At 35.0% G+C, this 18544-nt stretch overlaps 1 protein-coding gene across 1 annotated transcript in view; it reads left to right on the top strand.

Moving 5' to 3' along the window:
- The window catches only part of BMPR2 (bone morphogenetic protein receptor type 2), a 194865-nt gene extending 180761 nt beyond the window's left edge, over positions 1-14104 (top strand). The window contains exons 11-13 of the mRNA XM_049615159.1: positions 6056-6228; positions 8420-9699; positions 12034-14104. Coding sequence (XP_049471116.1) covers positions 6056-6228; positions 8420-9699; positions 12034-12284 — 1704 coding nt within the window. The 3' untranslated portion in view covers positions 12285-14104. The remainder of the gene's footprint in view (positions 1-6055; positions 6229-8419; positions 9700-12033) is intronic.
- Positions 14105-18544: the final 4440 nt, after the last annotated feature.

Raw genomic sequence — 18544 nt, 5'->3', positions numbered from 1 at the left:
CTTCTCTTAAGTTTCTCAGGATCCACATAAGAGTGAAAACATATGGTATCTGTCTTTCTCTTTATGACTCATTTCACTTAGCATAACACTCTCCAGTTCCATCCACGTTGCTACAGAGGGCCATATTTCATTCTTTCTCATTGCCACGTAGTATTCCATTGTGTATATAAACCACAATTCTTTCCATTCATCAGTTGATGGACATTTAGGCTCTTTCCATAATTTGGCTATTGTTGAGAGTGCTGCTATAAACATTGGGGTACAAGTGCCCCTATGTATCAGCACTCCTGTATCCCTTGGATAAATTCCTAGCAGTGCTATTGCTGGGTCATAGGGTAGATCTATTTTTAATTTTTCCAGGAACCTCCACACTGTTTTCCAGAGCGGCTGCACCAGTTTGCATTCCCACCAACAGTGCAAGAGGGTTCCTGTTTCTCCACATCCTCGCCAGCATCTATAGTCTCCTGATTTGTTCATTTTAGCCACTCTGACTGGCATGAGGTGATATCTGAGTGTGGTTTTGATTTGTATTTCCCTGATGAGGAGCAACATTGAGCATCTTTTCATGTGCCTGTTGGCCATCTGGATGTCTTCTTTAGAGAAGTGTCTATTCATGTTTTCTGCCCATTTCTTCCCTGGATTATTTGTTTTTTGGGTGTGGAGTTTGGTGAGCTCTTTATAGATTTTGGATACTAGCCCTTTATCCTATGACATTTGCAAATATATTTTCCCATTCCGTTGGTTGCCTTTTAGTTTTGTTGATTGTTTCCTTGGCAGTGCAGAAGCTTTTTATCTTCATGAGGTCCCAATAGTTCATTTTTGCTTTTACTTCAATGGGAAATTTTTTAACTACGTATTTATAGATACAGAAACCATTCAAGTCATCTGTTGTTTATGTCTTGTCTTTGAAGGAATTTGTCCATTTCATCTAAATTGTCAAATCCTTTTTCAATATTTGTTTAAAGACCTTAAACTAACTCCCCAGTGGTGACTTAATTTTTCTGTTTCTATACAGTTTATTTCCTTAATCTTCTCTTCTCTATTTTTTTACTTACTCTGGGACATTCAGTATTGCTTTACTTACTTTTAGAACAACCATCTATGACCAAATCGTTATTCAGGACCTCAGAATCCTGTTTGTAGTCAACCTCTTTAAATTCTCAGCTATTTTTCTTATTTTTCCCTTCCCCTATTTCATTATATTAATTTACTTCTAAATCTTTACTTGTGTAAATGACTTACTAATCATTATTTATACTTTGTTTAGAACTTACAAAGATTTTTCTCAAAAAAAAATCAACTTACAACTTTTATAATAGAACCCATTTATTCACTAGGAACTGGCTGTGTTCTATCAGCATAGTTTAGAGGCATTCAACATACGATAATGTATGAACTGTGGAGCTATGCAGCCTGGGCTTTGACCTTAGCTTTGCCACTTACTAGATGTGTACCCTAATTTCTCCTCTCGGTCTCTTTTCCTGCATATGAAAAGTGGGGATGATAATTCCCACTTACTTCAAATAAGAATTAAATGAATTAGGGGCTCCTGGCTGACTCAGTCTAGTGGAGCATATAACTCTTGATTACTGGGTCATGAGTTCAAGCCCCACATTAAGCATAGAGCCTCCTTAAAATTTAAAAGAATTAAATGAGTTAGAACACAGTCTAGTACATAGTAAGATCTCAACAGTTGTTAACCACTATGTATTATTATGCATCAGTGATGATTCTGTCATAAAAATGGAAACTTCATAGAGGTAGAGACCAAGGTTTCTGTTTATCAAATTTTCATTACATCCAGGACAATGCCTTGATGAGTTGTTTTGGTGGAGGGTGGGGTCTCTTTTTGAAAAAGTTTTTTGAAAATTATTTCCCAACTGTATAATGAAAAGTAATAAACAGAGCCTCATCCCATGTCTCTCTTAACTTCAGATACAGAGAACAGTCAATATACAATTTTTAGCTGCTTGGATTTTGGTATTTCTGAGTCTTCTGGGCCAGCAATTGGTGAATGGGACTCTGTGCAATAGACAGTGCTCTGTTTGGGGAAGAACAGTCTCTTTTAGTTTTATATGGAAAGCTGTCCAAATCTTTGCTTTAGAAAGATTTCACTGTGTACACTTCACTGTGTTACACTTTATGTTTAGTAATGAATGGAGCTATAAATTTGTGTGTATGACAGGTATTTGTTTGAAGAAAAATGTCATTAAGTTTCTCTGAAAGAATACCCAAGAAACTAGTAACATTGGTTGCCTATAAATTAGGAGAACAGATGGTTGATGGATAGGAACCTTTGTTAATCTTTGTTAATGTTATAGGTGAAAATGGATCTTGTTTTAATTTGCAGCTAGTAAGTAGTAGAGCCAAGATTTGAAGCCAGGTTCTTAACTGAGCTGGCACTCTTGCTACAAAACCGGAACTAATATTCTTAAATGCTACACTGTACTGCCTCAACATAGTGAATAAGATTAAACATCTTTGCATATTTTATAAGGCATTTGTACTTCTCGTTTATGTGCCCTTTGTCCATATTTCTATTTTGTGTTTACTATCATTTTTTAAATGTCTTGTAACTAGCAATCATCACAGAAATTCAGCCAACAAACATTGAGATGCCAAAAATGGTGGGTGAAAAGTGTATAGAGAACATTATATTTACAGACACTTTAAGTATTCCTCCCACCCCAAAAACACTGATGAAAGTTTTTTAAAAACCCACTGATTGAGGGGCGCCTGGGTGGCGCAGTCGGTTAAGCGTCCGACTTCAGCCAGGTCACGATCTCGTGGTCCGTGAGTTCGAGCCCCGCGTCAGGCTCCGGGCTGATGGCTCGGAGCCTGGAGCCTGTTTCCGATTCTGTGTCTCCCTCTCTCTCTGCCCCTCCCCCGTTCATGCTCTGTCTCTCTCTGTCCCAAAAATAAATAAAAAACGTTGAAAAAAAAAAAAAACCCACTGATTGAATATAAAAGGGAAAAATGGAACTTTACAATAGAGAAAGAACCCTGGCAGACACCAACTCAGACATGTGATCAAGGTAACTTCACTAGTAATGAGACAAATCAAAATTGTGAACCACATGATAAGATGCAGTGAGAAAAACACAGCATCCCTTCTGTGATTTTTCTGTCAAAGTTTCAAACTTTGAATCTAACCATGAGATTCTAAAAAGTAATTGGCCTATAATCCTGAGATTCTAAAAAGTAACTGGCCTATAATCCTCAAAAATGTCAAGGCTGTGAAAGACAAGAAAGTAAATTTGAAATTATTTCAAAATAAAAAGAAAAAATTCTCATTTCATAACTGGAGACAAACTCATTTTATCAAACCAATATCAAAATCCACTAAGATAAATGTATAACTAGTTTTTAGAGGTGTGTTTATTTAAAAAGTTAATTAAGTTGATTTCTGAACTTCCTTTGTGGTCTTCAAATCCAAGTCAGTTTTAAATCCATTACATACAGTCTTTTCTCATGTTTACAGATTTCATATTTGGAATTTGACTACCTGCCAAAATTGATTTGTAATCCCCAAATCAGTACTCTGAACGCTTTTATGGTCATTTCATGGATGTACACAGAGCAGCAAAAAACTTTAGTCATCAGATGTATATTTTCCCAAATGAAATCAACAAGGCACTCTGTCTTTTTGTTTCATCTCTTATACTATAAACAAGTGTCCTTTTTGGCATTTGTTTAGCATATTTTTCACATTTGGGGCATCTTGTTAGTGATTTCTGGGTTAAAATAGCCCCACATGTAGTGCTGAAGTGCTGAGTACAGTGCTCCGAAGCACTAAAAGGCTGTGATGTGCCTTTTGAAGAAGAAAAATGTATGCTAGATTTACTTTGTTAGGCGATTATGTAGACTGCTATTGGCTATGAGCATAGTTAATAATTAATAACTATTTTTAAAGATGTCTTTAAACAGGGGGGCGCCTGGGTGGCTCAGTTGGTTGAGCATCCAACTTCAGCTCAGGTCATGATCTCTTAGTTCATGGGTTCTAGCCTCACTGTGCATGCAGACCTGCTTGGGATTCTCTCTCTCCTCTCTCTCTCTGCCTCTCCTCCCCCACACTTTCTCTCTCTCAAAATAAATAAACTTTAAGAAAAAAGATGTCTTTAAACAGAAACACAAATAAAACAAGATTATGTGTTGATCAGTTGGCAAAAATCTTGTGGCCAGAGGCTCACAGGAGTCTAACCCCGTATTTCCCCCAGGAACAATGGTTCAGTGTTCACTAATTCAGCATTTATAGCAACTTTGTAGAACATAACTACCATAAATAACAGATTCAACTTTACTTCTAACATAAACACCAAACTTCTACCTCAGGGAGGTTACACAGTTGCCCTTAAACTCTGTATGATCAGTATCTATTCTTCAGGTTCTTCTAAAATTTGAGAAATAGGTAGATTATTATTTAATGAGAAGATTATTAATTGATATCTATATTGTTTGAATTTTACTCAGTAGTCAGAGCCTGGAACATATATTAAAATAGATTTCAAAATTCAATATAAATTTCAGGACACTTGGGTGGCTCAGTTGGTTGAGCATCCAACTCTTGATTTTGGCTCAGGCTGTGATTTCATGGTTTATGGGTTTGAGCCTCACATAGGGCTCTGCACTGACATTGCAGAGGCTGCTTGGGATATTCTCTCTCTCTCTCTCTCTCTCTCTCTCTCTCTCTCCCCCTCTCTCTCTCTCAATAAATAAATAAACGTAAAAAAATTTCAATATAAATTTCAGCCTTAAAAGATATAGTCTTGGATTTGTGCTGTGGCACTGAGGCAGGCAGCTTAGAAGACCCAAGGGAACAGGAAAGATGGTGTCAGGGGTGGGCCGTGGTGCAGGTATTCATTTAGCCTATCCCCAGAATAAACATTATCAAATTTCCTACAGGTTTGGATCTGTTTGTCAAGAACAGAGATTATTAGGAAAACACAAAAAATGTTGCCAAGATTGCTAACAAGGATTTTAGCTTAAAATAGGCTTATGAGATAAAATGCTCAGATTAAGCATTGCATGGAATATATACTAAAAATTATTTGTCAGTTATCTGAAATTAAAATTAAGTAGTATATTGTTATTTGTTAAATCTGACAACCATTACCTTAATTTTTTTGAATGTGTTTTAAAGGCACAATAACTATGAATATCAGCAGGTGAAAAACTTTCAAGCTTAATAACAACAAGTCCAAAAACAAGTCTGAAAGGATTCTGGATGGACAGTTTGTCAAATACACAAAATCTGTTTTTTACTTAAAAAAAAATTATTTTAATGTTTATTTTTGAGAGAGAGAGAGAGAGACAGCATGGACAGAGAGAGAGAGAGAGAGAGGGAGACACAGAATCTGAAGCAGGCTCCAGGCTCTGAGCTGTCAGCATAGAGCCCGACATGGGGCCTGAACTCACAGACCACGAGGTCATGACCTGAGTTGAAGTCGAGCCCTTAATTAACCAACTGAGCCACCCAGGCATCCCAGAATCTGTTTTTTAAAAGGAAGTTCAAACCAACTTTCCCCAAAAGGGAGACTATTGTTCACTACTGATTTGGGTGAATACTACAGAATAAGACTGCTTTAGATACTACCATTGAAACTAGTTTAAAGAATAATGCCAACCCTTTAAATTTCATAGTTAGAATGTACTTTACTAATAGTAAAAAAGCTCACCTAGAGATTGAAGATAGCCTCGTGCCAAAATTCCATCAAATTCAAAGCTCATTTTTGAAGTGAGATTAATGGTTATTGATCGAAATAACAGTCCTGTGAATGAATAATGACATAAACCTGTGACCTTGGCGAACCATGTAACTTTTTACAACTGTTTACGTTTATGGGTAATTCTTTAGGAGTTTAAGTTAAACCCTGCTTGCTTAGCTGTTCCTCATCTTTTGAGAAATGTGACCCTTTACAAATCTCTGAAGTCTAAAATATTTTATGATAGCTGTGTAAAATATTGGTTAAAGAACATTCTTTTATCTCATGTCACTCAAAATCTCAATACTGAATTTTCTTTAAAGATCTACTGTTTGACATTTACTTTATTACAGGCAGTGAGGTCACTCAAGGAGACAATCGAAGACTGTTGGGACCAGGATGCAGAAGCTAGGCTTACTGCACAGTGTGCTGAGGAGAGGATGGCTGAACTTATGATGATTTGGGAAAGAAACAAATCTGTGAGCCCAACAGTCAATCCCATGTCTACTGCTATGCAAAATGAACGGTAAGACGTTAGAGAGCTTTGGCATTCATCAATCAATATTGAAAATTGAGACTAAACAGAGAATAGGAAAAAAAATGCTATTAAACCAGTCTAATAAGGCAATGATTAACTCATATACTTTAACATTATAATTTTTCTTTCAATGCCTGTTTTTTCACAGAGATTTTTGCTTGGTAGAAGTACAAGATGGAATCTATGTTTTTCTGTATCTCAAAATATAGTAAAAGAGACTAGTCCTTACTAACACTCCTACTTCCCTAAAATATAAAGGCAAAACACTTTCATAGTTCCAAAATCTACATAAATTATCTAATTTATCGTTGGTTGTTATTATCCCTCTCTCTCTTGCTTTTTAAAATTTTTTTAATTTTTAATTTTTTTTTTTTAAGAGAGAATAAAACTATGAACTCACCTGTGTATCTAACCACTGTTTCACTGGAGACTAAGATTCCCAGCCTTCCTATCCAATGCTCTTTTGTATAGAATATACTTTTATTACTTTTACATGAAAGCAATTCATAAGGTCTTTCTATCCCATCATGAATATTACTTTATGAGACATTTCTCTGTTAGAACTATGATTTTTGGTTCTAAATAAATGGGCTTTTAAAAAAATTTCTTTAAAAAATTGGAACTTTTTTTGTTCCATGTTTGGGGGGGGGATTTTCCCACAAAGTTATCATTTTATTTAATACATGTTAAAAATTTTTCAGAAAAGCACCCAGGAAAGTGTTACCAGAGAAAACTGAGATAAAAATATACTTGATTATTGAATAATTTTTTTTTGCTATTTTCTATTGTTCTAATTTCTAAGAGCAATTTGTATTATGAATTATAGACCCAAAATTGGGTTTATACTGCTTATGTTTAGATTGAATTAGCTTCAGCATGTGAACCCTTATTCCTTATGTATCAGCAAGTCAAGGAAGGTAAAAACTAGCAATTCTAAATACAAATTTTCTCACTCTATGCATACCTGGGGATAGTCTTCTACTTCTGTCTTCCCTGATCTCTGTATTTTCTTTATACTCTAGCATGTTACTTGTACCTCTCTCAAGAGTCAGTTGCTTTTATTTTTAAGTGCTTTTGAACTTTTCCTGAATGGTAAGAAGAAATCCTTGATGCTACTCCCCCCTCCTTGTATTGCACATTTTTTGCCCCCCACAGTCCTTCGGTTCTATGCTTTACATGCTGTTTCTCATGTCCAGTCACTTCTAAATAGTTTCCCCTAAATCATGGTTCATCCCATAGTCATTCTACTCTAGGTTTCATTATTTTGAACCCTACCCAGACGTCCTTTCCTTGTGCAGTACAGCTGCTTTTTTATTCTTCACCTTCCTGTCATTCCCCTCATAACTTTATTAGTCTTTCTTTATAGCACCTCTTTTCCTTTAGCTGCTGCTTTTCTCCTATAACATTTTGTATCTATTAATGTTGCCATTGTTTAATTAAAGCTAGTCCTGGCTTTTATTTTAAATAACCTAAATAAGTTACAGTGTAATGCTCAAAAACCATCCCTCTCAGTGGGTGTTGATGGCTGTGAAGAACTGGAGAGCAGTTCTGAATTGTTGTTCCTTTATCTGTCTCACTCTGCATTATACTCTTAGGCTGTAGGACTTTCATTGATACGGCTCAGTTTACCCCCAGGAAGATACATTCTATTGCTACACTGCCTCTTAATGGAAGCACTTTAGAACAACCTAAACGCTTATATTCTTTATACCATTTGGCCATTGGAACTTAACTGGTAATGTATTTGTTGAGTAGCCACAATGATGTATCTAGGATTGTAGGAGTACAAAAGAAATATACACCATGGTTCCTCCTCTCATGAAACTTTGTCCAGTTGTGCAAGAATACAATTCATAAAAATATATTTGGTAGTGTTACAAAACTATAGGGGACATTTTTAAATTAAGTCCTATAAATCAAAATAATGAACATCTATGAAAATCATATCTAGATCGACATAAGTTTTTCAGTAGTCTTAAATAATATAAAACTATCATTTAGCAAGTTATTAATTGATACTTGATTATGCGATCAGAATTTTAGAATAACTTCTAGAATAATATGGGTTAGGAATAAAATGAAGAGCATTTTATACTTTAAAATCAGAGGTCTTAAACTTGGAGGGTCAGTTTGTCATAAATTTACATTCTCAATGTGGCACTTTTTTTCTTTCTTTAAGCAACCTGTCACACAATAGGCGCGTGCCAAAGATTGGCCCTTATCCTGATTATTCTTCTTCCTCATACATTGAAGACTCTATCCATCATACTGACAGCATTGTGAAGAATATTTCCTCTGAGCATTCAATGTCTAGCACACCTTTGACTATAGGGGAAAAGAACCGAAATTCAATTAACTATGAACGACAGCAAGCACAAGCTCGAATCCCCAGCCCTGAAACAAGCGTCACCAGCCTGTCCACCAATACAACAACCACAAACACCACTGGCCTCACTCCAAGCACTGGCATGACCACTATATCTGAGATGCCATACTCAGATGAAACAAATCTGCATGCCACAAATGTTTCACAACCAATTGGGCCAACCCCTGTCTGCTTACAACTGACAGAAGAAGACTTGGAGACCAACAAGCTGGACCCAAAAGAAGTTGATAAGAACCTCAAGGAAAGTTCTGATGAGAATCTCATGGAGCATTCTCTTAAACAGTTCAGTGGACCAGACCCACTGAGCAGTACCAGTTCTAGCTTGCTTTACCCACTCATAAAACTTGCAGTAGAAGTGACTGGACAGCAGGACTTCACTCAAGCTGCAAATGGCCAAGCATGTTTAATTCCTGATGTTCCACCCACTCAGATCTATCCTCTGCCCAAGCAACAGAATCTTCCTAAGAGACCTACTAGTTTGCCTTTAAACACCAAAAATTCAACCAAGGAGCCCCGGCTGAAATTTGGCAGCAAGCACAAATCAAACTTGAAACAAGTAGAAACTGGAGTTGCCAAGATGAATACAATCAATGCTGCAGAACCTCATGTGGTGACGGTCACAATGAATGGTGTGGCAGGTCGAAACCACAGTGTTAACTCCCACACTGCCGCTACCCAGTATGTTAATGGGACAGTACCAAATGGCCAGACAACCAACACAGTGGCACATAGGGGCCAAGAAATGCTGCAGAATCAATTCATTGGTGAGGATACCCGGCTGAATATTAATTCCAGTCCTGATGAGCATGAACCTTTACTGAGACGAGAGCAACAGGCTGGCCATGATGAAGGTGTTCTGGATCGTCTTGTGGACAGGAGGGAACGGCCACTGGAAGGTGGCCGAACTAATTCCAATAACAACAACAGTAATCCATGTTCAGAGCAAGATGATCTTACGCAGGGTGTTTCAAGCACTGTAGCAGATCCTGGACCATCAAAGCCCAGAAAAGCACAGAGGCCTAATTCTCTGGATCTTTCAGCCACAAACGTTCTTGATGGCAGCAGTTTGCAGTGTAAGTGCAGGGATCATTTAATCTCTCCTGCTTGTCTTTTGGGACCATTTAAATAATTAATTAGATAAAATCAAAATGTGTTTCAACTAGCAATTACTTATTTTTACCACTTTTGGAAATAAAATAAACTACTTGGTTGAACCTCAAAAGTGATCAGACTATTGTAAAGAAAAAAAGTAGTTTTTTGTTGCTGATAATGAGTCAATGTCACAATAGTCAGAATAATTAATTACCAACTTAATACATACCTTATATAGCTCCTGGTTTATAATGCAGTTTACATACTTGTTGTGAATGGTTGAGATTAAGTAAATACAAGTTTAGAAGCTTCAGGTAACAGGCACCTGGGTGGCTCAGTCAGTTAAATGTCTGACTTCAGCTCAGGTCATAATCTCACAGTTTGTGAGTTTGAGCCCTGCATCAGGCTGTCTGCTGTCAGCACAGAGCCCGCTTCAGATCCTTTGTCTCCCTCTCTCTCTTCCCCTCCCCTGCTTATGCTCTGTTTCTCTCTCTCTCTCTCTCAAAAATAAACAAACATTAAAAAAAAAAAAAAAAAGCTCCAGGTAGAATGATGCCAGTAGAACTTTTGAAAGTTTGTTGAGTATATTAACATCTGTTTTAGACACATGTAGATTTTATCAGACTAACCTTAATAAATCTGAGAAGTCCAGAGAAAATTCAGAAAAAGTCACTATAAAAAAAAACAAACTTGTTCTTGTTTTTTGTTTTTTTAGTGTCATCTTTTTCAAGAGTTACATGTTGAGCCTCCTACATGCCTATAGCATTGTGTCGTTGGGTCCCCTAGAAATCTAAACAAATAACTTGATACTTGGTTTCTGGCTATAAAGAGGTTATAACACAAGACAGGAGAGCTCACCAAAATCTTTAATAGTCATCATTATACAAAACAATTTATGTTTTAGACTGACAGTACTTTATGAAAAAACTCAAAGTCATATTATATGGTTGTTGCCAAGGACTACAAAATGGGCTGAAGGGATTTAGGTCTCAAAAATTAATCAGTAGTGAGGCACCTGGGTGGCTCCGTCGGTTAAGCGTCCGACTTCGGCTCAGGTTATGATTTCACAGTTCGTGAGTTCGAGCTCTGCATCGGGCTCTGTGCTGATAGCTTGGAGCCTGGAGCCAGCTTCACATTCTGTGACTCCCTCTCTCTCTGCCCCTCCCCCGCTCACACTCTGTCTCTGTCTCTCTCAAAAATAAATAAAACGTTAAAAAAATTAAAAAAAATTAATCAGTAGAGGGGCACCTGGCTGACTCAGTCAGTGGAACATGCAACTTGATTTTAGGGTCATGAGTTCAAGCCTCATGCTGAGCATAGAGCTTACTTAAAAAATTAATCAGTAAAGGGGTGCCTGGGTAGCTCAGTCTGTTGAGCATCCCACTTCAGCTAAGGTCATGTCTCGTGGTTCACGAGTTCAAGCCCTGCGTTGGGCTCTGTGCTGACAGCTCAGAGCCTGGAGCCTGCTTCAGATTCTGTGTCTCCCTCTGTCTCTGCCCCTCTCCCACTCATGCTCTCTCTTTTTCAAGAATAAATAATAAACATTAAAACAAAATTTAAAAAAAGATCAGTAGAATCTAGCCCTTTGCTTGAGTGGCGTGTATCATAGATCATTTGACACACCCTGTGGCAGGGCTTCATATCAATAAAATGTCTTGTCAGTGTAGGAAGGGGGAATTACTAGAAAATTTGTATTATAGTATTTGTGTCATTCTTCTGAAAATATTATATGCCAGGTGCCTTTAAAATTTGATCTTTTTTGGGGTGGCTCAGTCTGTTAAGCGTTTGACTCTTGATTTTGGCTCAGGTCATGATCTCACAGTTCGTGGGTTGGAGCCCCACGTGGGGCTCTGCCCTTAGAACCTCCTTAGGATTCTGTCTCTTTCTCTCTCTGCCCATTCCCCGCTCACTCACACATATTCTCTCTCTCTCTCAAAAAATTAAAAATTAAAAATAAAGTTTGATCTGCTTTGAACATTAAGTAGAGTGATTAAATGCATTTGCCAAGTTAGGATCACTACCAGTAACCAAAGGATTTGAGAATACAGCTGAGAAGTTTTCATTTTCTCCTCTGTTTTTGCTTGTCCTTATATAATAATTCAACCAGTTATAAAAACATTGGACTTGAAGAGTCTCAAAATAAGTTGGTTAAGTTTTGCCTAGAGAATAATTACCTGGCATCCTGAATTTCAAGTAATATCTATTAAAATCTCCTGTAGATATTAGTCTATTCTGTTCTTAAGTTACAACCCTAAGTTTTTATTATTTAATAGTTTCTTTATATATAGTTTATTTTTCTGTACCTTTATTTCCAGTAGGTGAATCAACACAAGATGGCAAATCAGGATCTGGTGAAAAGATCAAGAAACGTGTGAAAACTCCCTATTCTCTTAAGCGGTGGCGCCCCTCCACCTGGGTCATCTCCACTGAACCTCTGGACTGTGAGGTCAACAACAATGGCAGTGACAGGGCAGTTCATTCCAAATCCAGTACCGCAGTTTACCTTGCGGAAGGAGGCACTGCTACTACCATGGTGTCTAAAGATATAGGAATGAACTGTCTGTGAAATATTTTCAAGCCTATGGAGTGAAATTATTTTTTGCATCATTTAAATGTGCAGAAGACATTAAAACTGCTTTATCTTCCTGTCAGTATCCCCTCCCACCCCTGCAACAGGACTTGCTTTAAATAGATTTCAGCTATGCAGAAAAATTTAGCTTATGCTTCCATATTTTTTAATTTTGTTTTTTTAAGTTTTGCACTTTTGTGTAGTCTCCTTAAAGTTATATTTGTCTGTTATGACCACAGAATTATATGTGTGTGTATCAAAAGTGGTCTCAAAATATTTTTTTAAGAAAAAAAGCAAAAACAATGTATTGCTGATAATCAGTTTGGACCAGTTTCTAAAGGTCATTAAAACAGAAGCAAATTAAGACAGGTTTGACTGCAGTGGTGTCTGGTATCCATGTTTTATTTCTGGGCCCAAGCTAGTTTATATGTTGAACTGTTGTGAACATATTATCTGTTGGACTTTCTTTTCTCTTGTGTTTTATTTGAACGTGCAATAGTCTATAGTCCACAAATAAGCTTTCTTATAAGTTCTCTTCCTAACAGAGCACACATTCTTCCATGAGTACATTTTTCTGCCCCACCCCCCATACTTTTGGCAGGTCAGTTCTATGACAGTGAATTTTGCACAAGAGAAAGCAGCTACCTGATTTCTTGCTTTCTCTCTCCTAATGGAGAATGCAGAAACATTGTCTCAAAGGGCTCTAGAGAAGGAACTACCAAAACCTAATTTGAAATGCCATTTATTTTAACCTTCCAAGTCCTAAATGTTTCTTTCCAGGCATTTTAACAAACATATTTGGTTCTGGTTTTTGGAAGTTCATAAGAGAGCATAGAACAAAGTAGACAAAGTCAAATATTAGCCTTTTTTCATTTTATTTTATTTTTTGTATGTATGTTCATGTTCCATATTCATTTATTTAAGAAGCACATTTTTATCAGAAAACTTATAGAGCTATACTTATATGGAATTTTTAAGTAGGTAGATGGTTAAGACTACATAATGCTATAGCCTTCATTCTCTGAATAGGCCATCTTTCACTCAAATAAAATTACATTTCCCATTTAAAATAACTTCAAAAATAATTTGTAGTTTTGAACTGGTAATATCTTTTTATTCCCTTCCAAAGCAAAGCCTGGTGACTTTATCTGAAAATGAGTCCTCTTCCCATGACCTAAAACACTGTGTGGAAAAATCATTCATCTGGCATGCCACATCCCTGTGGAAGGAAGGATTGCTGCCAAACCTATCATTTTTGAGCAGACTGAGGCTTACCTCTTTTTTCATAACTGTTTCTTCACTAATCCTATTTTCATAATTTCTCTTTTTGCCAGTTTTTCATATGATCTTTGATATGTGAGAAGCATTTATTATTTACATTATAATAGAATATACCTTTTAGTGATAACATGTTATATATCCTTCAAATCATATTGTCTTTTTAAAAGCTTCCTTTGCTTCTTTCATTACTGATAACTATCTCTAAACAACACCTCAGCATTTTTTTTTTTTAAATAAAGCACTTTATGTCAAATAAGGGACTTTTTTTTAAAATAAGCACAAATTATTTTCTATCAATTTGCAAACAGTGATGATCTCACTTAATTTTTCCAAATTCTCTATATAGACATTATTTAAGATCTAAGATTTCTATGGGAGTTTAAAAAGCTAAGAGGAAAACACAAATCCCCATATTCTTGCTTTTAGGTTTTTATCTCTTGAACAATATTTTCTCACTCATATTCTTCTATCTTCATTTAGCTAAAGACAACCTAAATTTCCCAATTTTCTGTCCAAAATATTTATGACTTACTCTATAAGCCACCTTTTTTTTTTTTTTTTCCATCTGCTATGATCCTGTGAGTTAGATGTTACATCACTTAACATTTATTCTATTTTTCTAGTGCCCAGGACTTCCACCTTTTATGTTTTATTGGCCCTTCTGTTGATTCAGATCTTTAACATATTTTTCAGTCTTCTGACACAGTTATTCTTCTATCTGTGAAACAAATTATATCTTTCCCACCAAATTTTCACTTAGTTCTCTTGCCTTTAAATGTCTTTGAACTGCATTTCAGAATATTATTTTCAAACATTTGTAGGATATCTTTGAGTCAAAATAAATTATATTCCTTCTCCAATTGAAAGCATTGAGGATAAATAACCATTGGAGGTCTAACATCAGTTAGACCTGATCATCTTTTCCTGACAGAAGAAGAGTTATCTTACATTCTACTTTGTGTTTAGGCTAGTTGGTTTTAATTTTTCTAGCATTTTTTTTTTTGATGTTGACTAATAAAATGCTTTCAAAAATTTATATACCAAATTAGAAGAATCCTTATAAGTTTCCCATTTCATGCAAGCATATTTAAAACAAATAATTTTCTTTCCCTAGTTTTTTTAGTAGACTCTGAAAAAAATAGAAGTAGAAAGTAGATCATTTTAATAAATTTTAAATTAAATCATATATCAGACTGATTCAGAATCTGTAATCTACAAGCAGGCAAAATTACTTAAAATACTTGGTAACTTTATTCATCTAATAATAAATGTTTCTTGAAGCTAATATTTAACTGCTATCACAAAATTTTGCATGTAGAAAAGCATTTGGGTGCTTTTGAATAAAATATTGAATGAAATAATGAAATAAAATAGTTAATGAATAAATATTAAAATTCATTTTGCTGGTTTTACAACCTCAAAAGCATCATAATTGATAACCAAAGTCTAATATTAATCCCTTAACTATCCTAATTGTGTATCAGAACTAAGTCATTGAAAGAACTTATTTGAATTGTGTTTAAACAAAAATGATTTAATTATGAATCCTAACATTGTTCCCCCTTTTTAAATTCATAATTTGGTTGGGAAGACATTATCAGTGCAAAATGTTATGTGAAGGCACAGGAATTAAATAATACAATTTATTATATACTGAATGCTGGGGTATATATACACAATCTCTTGTAATCTTCATAGCAACCATTTGAGGATTATAGTTAATATTCCCACTTTACAGATTGAGAAAACTGAAACTAAGAGAAGCTAAGTAATTTGCCCAAGTTCCACATCCTAGTAATAGAGAGAGCTGGATTTTAACCTGGGGTTTACCTCTCCACATCTCTTTCATCCACACCACACTGCCTACACACTGTATGGAAGGATGTGTAATATACTGACATTTTGTAAGAAATTCAGTTACAACACTCCAATACAGTTGTGGCTTGTATATAAGCCAAACCAGATACCTTAATGCCTTTAGAAGTTAGGCAAACATAAAACATGTAGACATGTCTATACTGACTATTGCTTGAGAAATAATTATTAATTCAAGATAAAATTCAATCCCACATCTGCCATCATGATTCTTAAAATTGTTTCACTTTTCTTCACTCCTAATATTCTTACATTGCAGAAATAAAGGTAAAGCAAATTTTAAGGGAAAAGTGAAGGTGGCTTGTAGGAACAGAGACTTTCCCCTAAATTGATTCCATACTTGATTTGAAGGAATTAATTTAACGTGGACTTTAAGTGTTATCAATCATTTGACTCCATCTTGAAAATTTCTGCTTATAGTGAAAATTTTATTAATCCAGAAAACTAATTGAGGAGGATGTAGGAAGGATACAAGGACAATATCTTTCTTATAAAGGAGTTTCAATAACTTCCTTATATGTACACACTTATTCCAGAAAATATACATTGGTTCTGAATGTGAAAATAACTAAAGAAAGGTAAGAACACACAAGCAGTTATGTGTTTCAGTGGGAATTGTCACAAAATTTGACAAGTATTTTTATTTAAAATATTTTCAAGTTTGGTATCTAAAGCCAAATGGAATACCTGGTAGACTGCAGTTATTTACTGAATTTTACATTCTCTATAAACCTCTCTTCATACTCATTTGCTATGGAAAAATATGTCAATACATTTTTTGTTTCTTTTTTTATATTTATGGAAATGAATATTTTATTGGAGGTAGTTAGCTCCTAGAACTTGAGATTACATTGTATTTCTATACAACCTTTTATAAATTTATGTTGAACTTAACGACCAGTTATGTGCAGGTGATTGTGTAACTATTCACGGATTGCTTTCTCTGTTACTTTAACTTCCAAGCTAACTTGTTAGAATCTGTACACATGTAAGTTGATTATCTAGACCTGTTATTCCAGAAATTGTGTCACACTCCCACATACACCCCAGGAGTTTTTTTTTTTCAGACCGAGATGTTTCTAAATATACCTTTTGCTGTCAGTTCGCTCTTCAGCAAATAGAATTGCATTTTAATTTGTAGATTCTGAACGATGTGAACTTTAGCCAAAACTACCTGATCTACTCTTAAATATATTCTTTGATTTAGTAAGTCTGGCAAATCACTGTTTGAGCTAGTTACACAAATGTTATCAAAGTAAGGCTTTTCTATAGCTTCTCAGATTAAACTAACATAGAAGAAAAGAGGAAATCTCAGGCTGCTCTGGTGCACCTACCCATTACTTTCGTTCAATCACCTCTTTCTGACTTACTCTGTCTCTTGGTTATCTGACTTGCAATCTTCTGTATCAGGAAAATTTTCTTCATGTCTATTCTGCTTCCCTCCTGTGTTGTTTTAAAAGCATTTCTCTTCTCCAGCAGTAAAAAAAGAGAGTGAGTTGTCATCTTCTCCACTATTGTTATTCTTCAGTATGCTTCAGGCTTCTCAACATCTAAGCCAGTTCTTCAGACAAAATTACTTTGGCTCCCTTAGTATTTTCTTCTCAGCCCTATTTTCAGAACTATTTATGCTTAAGAACACCTAAAATTATATTTTATGTTCTATTCAAATTCATTACTTCAGTTAAGTAATAGTTCAGTAGAATAGAATTAAGAATTAGGATGTACCGTTTGACAATGGATCCAACTATCAGATTGTCAGAAAATCAGTACTTAAGTTTATATTATCTAACATTTTCTATTGTGGAGTTTTACAGTTTTATATTCTCATTAGTTACAACTAAAAAGCCATGCATACAGAATTGTATGTAATTTTGCCATTAAGAATTTTAACCTATATTGCAGCAAGCTTAGCATTATGATTGAGCCACAACATTTTACATATTTCTTTGTATCAAATATTAAACACAAAATGCAAGATTAACTTTCAAAAACAAACCTTATAATAATTAGGTATTATCCATGAACATTTCTGCAGACCACTTTTGAAATACTTATTATTTTGCAACATAAACTGGACTATAACAATTTTCATTTAACTTTTAAGTGGCTGACTAAAATTGAGTGTTTGTGCATATAAAGCAAAATTTAGGATTTTATCTCATGACTGATACATTTGAAAATAATTCAGATTTTATGCTGTATATTAAAATTGTGCCCCAAATCTATCAGATCTTAAAAATTTCAATTCTGTTATTATTAGTATGATGTTCATAATGCTACTACTGATTGTAGTGACATTCATTTTTAAACTTAATTTGCAACCCAGATTATAACATTTGGGTAAGAGAGAAGGAATCTTTAGACATAAATCATATCACTAGGGCGTCCAGTTCATCATTGAATTTTTAACCAAATTACTGGATTTTAAACAACTTCTTAAAAATGTTTCAAAAGGCAACATATAGATTTTTTTTTCATTTTATTTGTACTTTTAGATTTCAGAAACATCTTCATGTTTTAGACGCACACTGTAGACCTAACATTACTTAAAAACTCAGGGCCCTTTTCATCCCTTTGCACATGAGAAACTTTAATTGGTAGCAAACAAGCAATTAGTCCAGTTGAATATTTAAAGTGTTTGTTGCACACACAGTTCCTTTAATGTTTCATCTTATGATTTGACTTAATTTTAATAGACATAACATCAGATTTCATTAATCATAAAAACTTGCCCCGTTCTATAATTACTGAATAGAGGGAAATGACTCAACTAATTGGCTACATGTTGCAGCATATTTAGGCCTTAGAGTTGAAACACCATCTTAAGACCATTTCTCTTCTTTGGGCAAATGGTTATACATGATGGGACAAATCATTTAATTTTGCTTTGTTTTTTAATGGGAGAACTTAGTAAAATAGTTCCTCTGAGATAAAATTTTCTTGAGGTAATTTAACATTATAAAACTGTCTTCTAAAAGTGAAATAATGAGTTTATAGTTTTAGTAATAGTTTGGATGGTTTTAAGAAGGTAACCTATGGTAAGCTATTTATCACTTTGTCAGATCCAAATGTTTAAGCTCCAAATTGATACGCTGTATACT

Source organism: Panthera uncia (assembly GCF_023721935.1).
Source record: "Panthera uncia isolate 11264 chromosome C1 unlocalized genomic scaffold, Puncia_PCG_1.0 HiC_scaffold_3, whole genome shotgun sequence".
NCBI lineage: Eukaryota > Metazoa > Chordata > Mammalia > Carnivora > Felidae > Panthera > Panthera uncia.
This window is presented reverse-complemented; position numbering and strand designations above follow the sequence as displayed.